This window comes from Phocoena phocoena, chromosome 3, assembly GCF_963924675.1.
Source record: "Phocoena phocoena chromosome 3, mPhoPho1.1, whole genome shotgun sequence".
Taxonomy (NCBI): domain Eukaryota; kingdom Metazoa; phylum Chordata; class Mammalia; order Artiodactyla; family Phocoenidae; genus Phocoena; species Phocoena phocoena.
Genome location: NC_089221.1, coordinates 34,251,188 through 34,264,883, shown reverse-complemented (window position 1 = coordinate 34,264,883; position 13,696 = coordinate 34,251,188). Strand labels below are relative to the sequence as shown.

General features: G+C 37.5%; 1 protein-coding gene across 1 annotated transcript in view; it reads left to right on the top strand.

Moving 5' to 3' along the window:
* The window catches only part of C6 (complement C6), an 85,895-nt gene that overhangs the window by 68,027 nt on the left and 4,172 nt on the right, over positions 1-13,696 (top strand). Inside the window, exon 16 of the mRNA XM_065874006.1 lies at positions 1,221-1,462. Within this exon, the coding sequence (XP_065730078.1) occupies positions 1,221-1,462 (242 nt within the window). The remainder of the gene's footprint in view (positions 1-1,220; positions 1,463-13,696) is intronic.

Below are 13,696 nucleotides of genomic sequence, written 5' to 3'. Positions count from 1 at the left end.
AGGGTCTTTTTCTGTAACATTCCACTGATAGAATTCAACCCAAGTATGGCTCTATCTACCCTCCTCAGTATTAACCACAAGTGGTCCACTTTGTATGAGCTTCTTGCAGCTGGGGTCCCCTCACCCAGCAAATGGCCTTCTAGGGAGTACTTAAAATGTTCCCATTGTCCATTTAACCCAGAGGAAACTTCTATCTTTATCTTTGCAATACCCAACCATGAGAATACAGACTGTCCTCTGGAACTGTCTGAATTTCAGCTCAGTCTTACCTCTCTAGCCCCTTTCTATATTCCTCAGTCCTCTTTTATATGGCATTGAGGATGTTTCTGAGAGTGACTGACCCCACAGCTTAAGTTCTAAGAAAGTGGCCTTTTGTTCTCAGCTATGGGCTTCAGTTCCTGGAAACAATTTTACATACTGGTGCACTCATTGTTAACTCTAAAGTTGACATTAGAGAAGAAACTCATATTTGGAGTAATCAAGGCGTTCTTGTCCTCTCAGCAAGAGAAGGACTATGGCTAACCTTTTGTTAGCAGGACCCATCCATTTACTTAGATTTAGCAAGTTACCCAGGGATTAATTGACTTAAAAGCTCATGCTCTTAACCACAATACAAATACACTTACAAAGCTATATAATATATAATTATATATATATATAATTATATATAATTATATATATATATATAATTATATATAAGACTCTTGTATTACAATTAATAAGTGTTAAAAAGTGTTCAGAGGAGGTACAGGCTACCATCGGCTAGGTTGATCAGGATTAGCTTCAAAATGTAGCCAGGAATTGATCTGGATGCAGATAGGCAGAGAGGAGAGACAATACGACATTGATTGAGTAGGGCTTGGCATGGTAGCAAAGGAACAATAATCTTATTAGTTTAGAAAATTGTCAATTTTTCAGATGATAAAGAGGGATTAAGGAGGATGGAAAAATGATTCTAGAAAGAAAAGTTGATTGGATCAAAATATGGAAGATTTTGATCATCAGAATTTAATAATTCAGACTTTAATTTGAAGGCAATTGGGAGTAGTACCATGCTTAAAGTGAAATTTTAGAAAGAGGAATCCCAATGCATGCCAGATAAAATGAGAGCAATTGGGGGAAAGAATAGCTGGGTGGTAAGTTAACATATGAGTTGGCTACACGCCATCTCTTCTTTTCTAGTCTTCATATATAAATGCTTGCTTTCCTCTCTTGGACAGCCTTTATTCAGAAGATATCTGTGTGCTTGATACTCGCTCCAGTCATCACTTTACTTCAACCACTTGTAAGTTTTTGGCCGAGAACTGTTTAAACAATCAGCAACTCCATTTTCTACATATTGGTTCATGCCAAGATGGTCCACAGCTAGAATGGGGTCTTGAAAGGACAAAACTTTCATCCAGTAGCACAAAGAAAGAATCCTGTGGCTATGACACCTGCTACGACTGGGAAAAATGTTCAGGTAAGCTCCAGCAGTGACCCATACTAGAAAAGCTCTCACTTAACCTTCATCTCAACTAGTATATCTTACTTGCATTTATACATTCTTTCTTTAAAATAACTTTCCTTTTCTTTTCATTGTAAAAAAAATTTATGAATTGATTGAAATAGAAGGGAAAAGTAGAACCCAGCTCATCCACAATTTTGGTGTAAGTCTCTCCAATCTTTTTCTGCACATACATAATCAGTCCCACCCTTAGACCCCAGTAAGAAGAACACCCATCCTGATCTATGCTTTAGGTACTCTTCTTCCCCATCCCCAGCTTTGGAGGGCCTTTATCAAAATTGTCTAAGTTTCCTCTGGCAGTTGGAACCAGCTGGGGCCAGCACAGGTACAGTGCCCTGAGCCTAGACATGGATACCAATTACCAGAAGCATCTGCCTAAAATTTTTTGAAGTCCTCTTGCAGTGCCTGGAATCACCCCTGGTTGGCAGGGTTAGATAGGCAGGATGTCTTGAGCCCACACATAGACCCTCATGGGCCAAGGCCCTGTTTCTTCTTTGTGGGACATTCTCCTACCCTCTCCTGCTTTTCTCCCCCACCAGGCATGGGGTCAACCAGATGTTCCAAGGAGCTCTGGGACTCCACCTGTAGAGTCATACCTCACTCACAGCTAGACTGCATTCCCAAAGAGAAGCCTGGTGAGCCACTGGCCAGCAAGGTAGTCTTTCTCCAAATTGCTTGAGATCAGACAGCTAGGATGGTGCTGACACTAATTTGAAGTGACTTTAATCATTTATATAAAGAGGCACCCCATTAAAAACGTCCCTGGGGCCTCACACACCTCAGAGGTAGCATTGATTATAGTACAAGTTTTTAAAAAAATAGGATCATCTACTACATCTTATTTTATATATTGCTGTTTTTCACTAAATATATCATGAAACTATTTCCATGTCATAATATGTTATTCTGCCACACAATTTTCTTTTTTTAATTTAATTTTAATTATTTTTTTATACAGCAGGTTCTTATTAGCGATCCATTTCATACATATTAGTGTATATAAGTCAATCCCAATCTCCAAATTCATCACACTGCTTTCCCCCCTTGGTGTCCATATGTTTGTTCTCTACATCTGTGTCTCAATTTCTGCCCTGCAAACCGGTTCATCTATACCATTTTTCTAGGTTCCACATATATGTGTTAATATACGACATTTGTTTTTCTCTTTCTGACTTACTTCACTCTGTATGACAGTCTCTAGATTCATCCTCATCTCTACAAATGACACAATTTCGTTCCTTTTTATGGCTGAGTAATACTCCATTGTATATATGTACCACTTGTCTTTATTGATTCATCTGTCAATGGGCATTTAGGTTGCTTCCATGACCTGGCTCTTGTAAATAGTGCTGCAATGAACATTGGGGTGCATGTGTCTTTTTGAATTATGGTTTTCTCTGGGTATATGCCCAGTAATGGGATTGCTGGGTCATATGGTAATTCTGTTTTTAGTTTTTTAAGGAATCTCCATACTGTTCTCCATAGTGGCTGTATCAATTTACATTCCCACCAACAATAAAAGAGGGTTCCCTTTTCTCCACACCCTCTCCAGCATTTCTTGTTTGTAGATTTTCTATTGATGCTATGAGGTGTGAGGTGACAACTCATTGTAGTTTTGATTTGCATTTCTCTACTAATTAGTGATGCTGAGCAGCTTTTCATGTGCTTATTGGCCATCTGTATGTCTTCTTTGGAGAAATGTCTATTTAGGTCTTCTGCCCATTTTTGGATTGGGTTATTTGTTGTTTGAATATTGAGCTGCATGAGCTCTTTATATATTTTAGAGATTAATCCTTTGTCCATTGATTCGATGGCAAATATTTTCTCCCATTCTGAGGGTTGTCTTTTCATCTTGTTTGTAGTTTGCTTTGCAAAAGCTTTTAAGTTTCATTACGTCCCATTTGCTTATTTTTGTTTTTATTTCCATTACTCTAGGAGGTGGATCAAAAAAGATCGTGCTGTGATTTATGTCAAAGAGTGCTCTGCCTATGTTTTCCTCTAAGAGTTTTATACTGTCCGGTCTTACATATAGGTCTCTAATCAATTTAGTGTTTATTTTTGTCTATGGTGTTAGGGAGTGTTCTAATTTCATTCTTTTACATGTAGCTCTCCAGTTTTCCCAGCATAATTTATTGAAGAGGCTGTCTTTTCTCCATTGTATATCCTTTCCTCTTTTTCATAGATTAGTTGACCAAAGGTGAGTGGGTTAATCTCTGGGCTTTCTATCCTGTTCCATTGATCTATATTTCTGTTTTTGTGCCAGTAGCATATTGGCTTGGTTACTGTGGCTTTGTAGTATAGTCTGAAGTCAGGGAGTCTGATTCCTCCAGCTCCATTTGTTTCCCTCAAGACTGCTTTGGTTATTCGGGGTCTTTTTTGTCTCCATACAAATTTTAAGATTTTTTGTTCTAGTTCTGTAAAAAATGCCATTGGTAATTTGATAGGGATTGCACTGAATGTGTAAATTGCTTTGGGTAGTATAGTCATTTTCATAATATTGATTATTCCAATCCAAGAACATGGTAAATCTCTCCATCTGTTTGTATCATCTTTAATTTCTTTCATCAGTACCTTATAGTTTTTTGCATACAGGTGTTTTGTCTCTCTAGGTAGGTTTATTCCTAGGTATTTTATTCTTTTTGTTGCAATGGTAAATGGGAGTGTTTCCTTAATTTCTCTTTCAGATTTTTCATCATTAGTGTATAGGAATGCAAGAGAATTCTGTGCATTAATTTTGTATCCCGCTACTTTTCCAAATTCATTGATTAGCTCTAGTTGTTTTCTGGTAGCATCTTTATGATTCTCTATGTATAGTATCATGTCATCGGCAAACAGTGACAGTTTTATGTCTTTTTTCCAATTTGGATTCATTATATTTCTTTTTATTCTCTGATTGCCATGGATAGGACTTCCAAAACTATGTTGAATAATAGTGGCAACAGTGGACATCCTTGTCTTGTTCCTGATCTTGGAGGAAATGCTTTCAGTTTTTCCCCATTGAGAATAATGTTTGTTGTGGGTTTTTTGTATATAGCCTTTATTATGTTGAGGTAGGTTCCCTCTATGCCCACTTTCTGGAGAGTTTTATCATAAACGGGTGTTGAATTTTGTCAAAAGCTTTTCCTGCATCTATTGAGATGATCATATGGTTTTTATTCTTCAATTTGTTAATATGGTGTATCACATTGATTGATTTGCATATATTGAAGAATCCTTACACCCCTGGGATAAGTCCCACTTGATCATGGTGTATGATCCTTTTAATGTGTTGTTGTATTCTGTTTGCTAGTATTTTGTTGAGGATTTTTGCATCTATATTCATCAGTGATATTGGTCTGTAATTTTCTTTTTTTCTAGTATCCTTGTCTGGTTTTGGTATCAGGGTGATGGTGGCCTCATAGAATGAGTTTGGGAGTGTTCCTTCCTCTGCAACTTTTTGAAAGAGTTTGAGAAGGATGGTGTTAGCTCTTCTCTAAATGGTTGATAGAATTCACCTGTGAAGCAATCTGGTCCTGGACTTTTGTTTGTTGGAAGATTTTTAATCACAGTTTCAATTTCATTACTTGTGATTGTCTGTTCATATTTTCTATTTCTTCCTGGTTAAGTCTTCGAAAGTATACCTTTCTAAGAATTTGTCCATTTCTGTCAGTTTGTCCATTTTATTGAAATGGAGTTGCTTACAGTAGTCTCTTAGGATGCTTTATATTTCTGCGGTGTCTGTTATGACTTCTTTTTCATTTTCTAATTTTATCGATTTCAGTCCTCTCCCTCTTTACCTTGATGAGTCTGGCTAATGGTTTATCAATTTTGTTTATCTTCTCAAAGAATCAGCTTTTAGTTTTATTGATCTTTGCTATTGTTTTCTTTGTTTCTATTTCGTTTATTTCTGCTCTGGTCTTTATGATTTCTTTCCTTCTGCTAACTCTGGTTTTGTTTGTCCTTCTTTCTCTAGGTTTTTTAGGTGTAACGTTAGATTTTTTATTTGAGATTTTTCTTGTTTCTTGAGGTAGGCTTGTATAGCTATAAACTTCCCTCTTAGAACTGCTTTTGCTGCATCCCATAGGTTTTGGATCGTCATATTTTCATTGTCATTTGGCTCTAGGTATTTTTTGATTTCTTCAGTGAACTCTTGGTTATTTAGTAATGTATTGCTTAGACTCCATGTGTTTGTGTTTTTTACATTCTGTTCTCTGTAATTAATTTCTAATCTCATAGCGTTGTGATCAGAAAAGATGCCTGATATGATTTCATTTTTCTTAAATTTACTGAGGCTTGATTTGTGACCAAAGATGTGATCTATCCTGGAGAATGTTCCATGTGCACTTGAGAAGAAAGTGTAATCTGCTGTTTTTGGATGGAATTTCTTCTAAATGTCAATTAAATCTACCTGGTCTATTATATCATTTAAAGTCCTTGTTTTCTTATTAATTTTCTGTTTGGATGATCTGTCCATTGGTGTAAGTGAGGTGTTAAAGTCCCCCACTATTATTGTGTTACTGTCGATTTCCTCTTTTACAGCTGTTAGCAGTTGCCATATGTATTGAGGTGCTCCTGTGTTGGGTGCATGTATAATTGTTATATCTTCTTCTTGAATTGATCCCTTGATCATTATGTAGTGTCCTTCCTTGTCTCTTGTAACATTCTTTATTTTAAAGCCTATTTATCTGATAGGAGTCACGCTACTCCAGCTTTCTTTTGATATCCATTTGCATGGAATATCTTTTTCCATCCCCTCAGTTTCAGTCGGTATGTGTCCCTAGGTCTGAAGTGGGTCTCTTGTAGACAGCATATATCTGGGTCTTGTGTTTGTATCCATTCAGTGAGCCTCTGTCTTTTGGTTGGAGCATTTAATCCATTCACGTTTAAGGTAATCATCAATATATATGTTGCTATTACCATTTTCTTAATTGTTTGGGGGGTTTTTTGTAGGTCCTTTTCTTCTCTGTGTTTCCCACTTAGAGAAGTTCCTTTAGCCTTTGTTCTAGAGCTGGTTTTGTGGTGCTGAGTTCTCTTAGCTTTTGCTTGTCTGTAAAGCTTTTGATTTCTCCATCGAATCCTAATGGGATCCTTGCCGGGTAGAGTAATCTTGGTTGTAGGTTCTTCCCTTTCATCACTTTAAATATGTCATGCCACTCCCTTCTGGCTTGTAGAGTTTCTGCTGAGAAATCAGCTCTTAACCTTATGGGAGTTACCTTCTATGTTATTTGTCATTTTTCCCTTGCTGCTTTCAATAATTTTTCTTTGTCTTTAAGTTTTGCCAGTTTGATTAGTATGTGTCTCGGCGTGTTTCCCCTTGGGTTTATCCTGTATGGGACTCACTGCACTTCCTGGACTTGGGTGGCTATTTCCTTTCCCATGTTAGGGAAGTTTTCAACTATAATCTCTTCAAATATTTTCTTGGGTCCTTTCTCTCTCTCTTCTCCTTCTGGGACCCTATGATGTGAATGTTGTTGTGTTTAATGTTGTCCCAGAGGTCTCTCAGGCTGTCTTCATTTCTTTTCATTCTTTTTTCTTTATTCTGTTCTACAGCAGTGAATTCCACCATTCTGTCTTTCAGGTCACTTATCCGTTCTTCTGCCTCAGTTATTCTGCTATTGATTCCTTCTAGTATAGTTTTCATTTCAGTTATTGTATTCTTCATCTCTGTTTGTTTGTTCTTTAATTCCTCTAGGTCTTTGTTAAATATTTCTTGCATCTTCCCGTTCTTTGCCTCCATTCTTCTTTGGAGGTCCTGGATCATCTTCACTAACATTATTCTGAATTCTTTTTCTGGAAAGTTGCCTATTTCCACTTCATTTAGTTGTTTTTCTGGGGTGTTATCTTATTCCTTCATCCAGTACATAGCCCTCTGCCTTTTCATCTTGTCTACCTTTCTGTGAATGTGGTTTTTGTTCCACAAGCTGCAGAATTGTAGTTCTTCTTGCTTCTGCTGTCTGCTCTCTGGTGGATGAGGCCATCTAAGAGGCTTGTGCAAGTTTCCTGATGGGAGGGACTGGTGGTGGGTAGAGCTGGTTGTTGGTCTGGTGGGCAGAGCTCAGTAAAGCTTTAATCCGCTTGTCTGCTGATGGGTGGGGCTGGATTCCCTCTGTGTTGGTTGTTTGGCCTGAGGCAACTCAACACTGGAGCCTACCTGGGCTCTTTGTTGGTGCCAATGGCGGACTCTGGTAGGGGTCACACCAAGGAGTATTTCCCTGAATTTCTGCTGCCAGTGTCCTGTCCTTATGGTGAGACACAGCCACCCCCCACCTCTGCAGGAGACCCTCCAACACTAGCTGGTAGGTCTGCTTCAGTTTCCTAAGGAATCACTGCTCCTTCCCCTGGGTCCTGATGTGCATACTACTTTGTGTGTGCCCTCCAAGAGTGGAGTCTCTGTTTCCCCCAGTCCTGTCAAAGTCCTGAAATCAAATCCTGCTAGCCTTCAAAGTCTGATTCTCTAGGGATTTCTCCTCGTTTCCTAGGTTAGGAAGACTGACGTGGGGCTCAGAACCTTCACTCCAGTGGGTTGATTTCTGTGGTATAATTGTTCTCCAGTTTGTGAGTCACCCACCCTGCAGTTACGGGATTTGATTTTATTGTGATTGCACCCCTCCTACCATCTCACTGTGGCTTCTCCTTTTGTATTTGGATGTGGGGTATCTTTTTTGGTGAGTTGCAGTGTCTTCCTGTTGAAGATTGTTCAGCAGTTAGTTGTGATTCCAGTGCTCTCACAAGAGGGAGTGAGAGCACGTCCTTCTACTTCGCCATCTTGAACAAACCTGTGACTGGCCTCTTTCCACATAATGTTCAATGTCTGCAAAAGCCTATATGGACATTCTGTGATTTACTTAATCAGTCTCCTGTTAGTCCTTCAGATTTTTCCCAAGATTTTGCTATTATAAGCAGTGTTGTAATAGACAAATCTATCACAGATAGATCTATATTCTAAGACCATTTCTTTAGGCTCTACCTTAGAAAATGAAATTCTAGATAAATATTATTTTAAAATATAAAGTCTTTCTTGGTACAATGTATCAACTTGCTTTCTAGAAACGTTTTTATCATATTAAATTCATATTGACCATGTGTCATAAAGACTGCCTTCCATACCCTCACCAAAACTTGGAACTGTTACCCCTTTATAGCTCTGCCTATTTGATACTTAAGAGGTAGCATTACCTTTCCATTTTCTGTAAGCGTATTGCCTATTGGCATTTCATTTGTGAATTGCTTAAAAATAGAAACTTCACAGCAGTACATTTGTCTAAGATGAAATTGGAACCTGAAATAGTAAAATTAAGCTTCATATAATACATAAATATGGGTTGAAGATTAGGATTTAACAGAACTCAAATAAGCAGCTAGATTTCCCTTATGGCACATCTTCAAAAACTCATCTGAAATCAAGGCATAAATTAAGCAATGGAAAATTATTGAATTGCTAACATCCAACTTTTGCCGAAACCACGTTACTTTTCAAAAACAAAGACAAAAACCTTATTATTACCCTTAGCTTCTCTTTCACTTTTCAAACCAATATTCTTCAACTCAGTCCTTGAAAAGGGGAGAGACCTTATAACCCACATCTAGGTTCTTCCTGATCCACTTAAAACTGATTATCAAGACCCAGCTCCCTTGACGGGTGGTGGGATTGAATCCATGACAGAGGGTCACCATGGGTGGTACAGTCGGCAGGCCATCTGATGGTGGCCACTCAGCAGGTCAGTGTCTAGGGGTTCTGACCTTCAACCATATCGAAACAAGGCAATTTCATATAAGAGACTGCAAACTAGGGCCAGACATGTACAGTGCCCAACTCTAATCATTATTAAATCATCACATAGGTAAACATTACTACTCATTTTTTTGCTGCCTGACCAACACCATTATCCAACTGACATCTCTCTCAGAGAAAATAATTTGCAGTAGACAAGAGCTGAAAATACTATGCAACTATGTATTTATTTAAATAGTGTATTTAAAATATAACTTTTTCTCTAAAAATTATAATGTACAAACATTATTGTCAAATATACATACAGAAAATAAAAGGGATTTGAACAACAGGGAGGATAAGTGGTTCCTGTCTGTACAACAATAGGTAGTACACGTATTTGGGGATGTGTTTAGTGTTAGCATTTGTTTTCCTTAATTAACATGGAGAAAGAACTTCATGGAACTCTTCTACTGCAAAGAGTTTCTTTTTTTTTTTTTCTTTTCCTTTTCCCACAAATAATTCTTCCCAAGCCTGTCTCACAATATGTGGCTTATGATTTAGTCAAAATCTACCTTTACCATTAGCCCTTTGCGGGACGTATATCTAAATACCACAATTCCTAGGAGCCTAAGTTTGCCTTTAAAAAAGAACATAGAGAAACACCCAGCTCTACCCACCACCAGTCCCTCCCATCAGGAAATTTGCACAAGCCTCTTAGATAGCCTCATCCACCAGAGGGCAGACAGCAGAAGCAAGAAGAACTACAATCCTGCAGCCTGTGAAACAAAAACCACATTCGCAGAAAGGTAAGATGAAAAGGCAGAGGGCTACGTACCAGATGAAGGAAGAAAATAAAACCCCAGCAAAACAACTAAATGAAGTGGAGATACACAACCTTCCAGAAAAAGAATTCAGAATAATGGTAGTGAAGATGATCCAGGACCTCGGAAAAACAATGGAGGCAAAGATTGAGAAGATGCAAGAAATGATTAACAAAGGCCTAGAAGAACTAAAGAACAAACAAACAGAGATGAAGAATACCATAACTGAAATGAAAAATACACTAGACGGAATCAATAGCAGAATAACTGAGGCAGAAGAACGGATAAGTGACCTGAAAGACAGAATGGTGGAATTCACTGCTGTAGAACAGAATAAAGAAAAAAGAATGAAAAGAAATGAAGACAGCCTGAGAGACCTCTGGGACAACATTAAACACAACAACATTCACATCATAGGGTCCCAGAAGGAGAAGAGAGAGAGAAAGGACCCAAGAAAATATTTGAAGAGATTATAGTTGAAAACTTCCCTAACATGGGAAAGGAAATAGCCACCCAAGTCCAGGAAGTGCAGTGAGTCCCATACAGGATAAACCCAAGGGGAAACACGCCGAGACACATACTAATCAAACTGGCAAAACTTAAAGACAAAGAAAAATTATTGAAAGCAGCAAGGGAAAAATGACAAATAACATAGAAGGTAACTCCCATAAGGTTAAGAGCTGATTTCTCAGCAGAAACTCTACAAGCCAGAAGGGAGTGGCATGACATATTTAAAGTGATGAAAGGGAAGAACCTACAACCAAGATTACTCTACCCGGCAAGGATCCCATTAGGATTCGATGGAGAAATCAAAAGCTTTACAGACAAGCAAAAGCTAAGAGAACTCAGCACCACAAAACCAGCTCTAGAACAAAGGCTAAAGGAACTTCTCTAAGTGGGAAACACAGAGAAGAAAAGGACCTACAAAAAACCCCCCAAACAATTAAGAAAATGGTAATAGCAACATATATATTGATGATTACCTTAAACGTGAATGGATTAAATGCTCCAACCAAAAGACAGAGGCTCACTGAATGGATACAAACACAAGACCCAGATATATGCTGTCTACAAGAGACCCACTTCAGACCTAGGGACACATACAGACTGAAACTGAGGGGATGGAAAAAGATATTCCATGCAAATGGATATCAAAAAAAAGCTGGAGTAGCGCTACTCCTATCGGATAAAATAGACTATAAAATAAAGAATGTTACAAGAGACAAGGTAGAGCACTACATAATGATCAAGGGATCAATTCAAGAAGAAGATATAACAATTATATATGCAACCAACACAGGAGCATCTCAATACATAAGGCAACTGCTAACAGCTGTAAAAAAGGAAATCGACAGTAACACAATAATAGTGAGGGATTTTAACACCTCATTTATATCAATGGACAGATCATCCTAAATGAAAATAAAAAAGGAAACAGAAGCTTTAAATGACACAATAGACCAGATAGATTTAATTGATATTTACAGGACATTCCATCCAGAAACAGCAGATTACACTTTCTTCTCAAGTGCACATGGAACATTCTCCAGGATAGATCACATTTTAGGTCACAAATCAAGCCTCGGTAAATTTCAGAAAATTGAAATCATATCAGGCATCTTTTCTGACCATGACACTATGAGATTAGAAATTAATTACAGGGGAAAAAACGTAAAAAAGACAAACACATGGAGGCTAAACACTAAGTTACCTAATAAACAAAAGATCACTGAAGAAATCAAAGAGGAAATCAAAAACTACCTAGAGGCAAATGACAATGAAAACACAATGATCCAAAACCTATGGAATGCAGCAAAAGCAGGTCTAAGAGGGAAGGTTATAGCTATACAAGCCTACCTCAAGAAACAAGAAAAAGCTCAAATAAAAAATCTAACCTTACACCTAAAGGAACAAGAGAAGGAAGAACAAACAAAACCCAAAGTTAGCAGAAGGAAAGAAATCATAAACATCAGAGCAGAAATAAATGAAATAGAAACAAAGAAAACAATACCAAAGATCAATAAAACTAAAAGCTGGTTCTTTGAGAAAATAAAATTGATAAACCATTAGCCAGACTCATCAAGATAAAGGGGAGAGGACTCAAATCAATAAAATTAGAAATGACAAAGGAGAGTTACAACAGACACCACAGAAATACAAAGCATCCTAAGAGACTACTAAAAGCAACTCTTTGCCAATAAAATGGACAACCTGGAAGAAATGGAAAAATTCTTAGAAAGCAATAAACTTCAAAGGCTTAACCAGGAAGAAATAGAAAATATGAACAGACCAATCACAAGTAATGAAATTGAAACTGTGATTAAAAATCTTCCAACAAACAAAAGTCCAGGACCAGATTGCATCACAGGTGAATTCTATCAAACATTTAGAGGAGAGGTAACATCCATCCTTCTCAAACTCTTTCAAAAAACTGTAGAGGAAGGAACACTCCCAAACTCATTCTATGAGGCCACCATCACCCTGATACCAAAACCAGACAAAGATACTACAAAAAAAGAAAATTACAGACCAATGTCACTGATGAATATAGATGCAAAAATCCTCAACAAAATACTAGCAAACAGAATACAACAACACATTAAAAGAATCATACACCATGATCAAGTGGGATGTATCACAGGGATGCAAGGATTCTTCAATATACGCAAATCAATCAATGTGATACACCATATTAACAAATTGAAGAATAAAAACCATATGATCATCTCAATAGATGCAGAAAAAGCTTTTGACAAAATTCAACACCCGTTTATGATAAAACTCTCCAGAAAGTGGGCATAGAGGGAACCTATCTCAACACAATAAAGGCCATATATGACAAACCCACAGCAAACATCATTCTCAATGGTAAAAAACTGAAAGCATTTCCTCCAAGATCAGGAACAAGACAAGGATGTCCACTCTCACCACTATTATTCAACATATGTTTGGAAGTCCTAGCCTCGTCAGAGAAGAAAAAGAAATAAAAGGAATACAAATTGGAAAAGAAGAAGTAAAACTGTCACTGTTTGCAGATGACATGATACATAGAGAATGCTAAAGATGCCACCAGAAAACTACTAGAGCTAATCAATGAATTTGGTAAAGTAGCAGGATACAAAATTAATGCACAGAAATCTCTTGCATTCCTATACACGAATGATGAAAAATCTGAGAGAGAAATTAAGAAAACACTCCCATTTACCATTGCAACAAAAAGAATAAAATACCTAGGAATAAACCTAGCTAAGGAGACAAAAGACCTGTATGCAGAAAACTATAAGACACCGATGAAAGAAATTAACAATGATACTAACAGATGGAGAGATATACCATGTTCTTGGACTGGAAGAATCAATATTGTGAAAATGAATCTACTACCCAAAGCAATCTACACATTCGGTTCAATCCCTATCAAATTACCAATGGCACTTTTTACGGAACTAGAACAAAAAATCCTAAAATTTGTATGGACACACAAAAGACCCCGAATAGCCAAAGCAATCTTGAGAACGAAAAACGGAGCTGGAGGAATCAGACTCCCTGACTTCAGACTATACTACAAAGCTACAGAAATCAAGACAATATGGTACTGGCACAAAAACAGAAATATAGATCAATGGAAAAGGATAGAAAGCCCAGAGGTAAACCCATGCACCTATGGTCAACTAATCT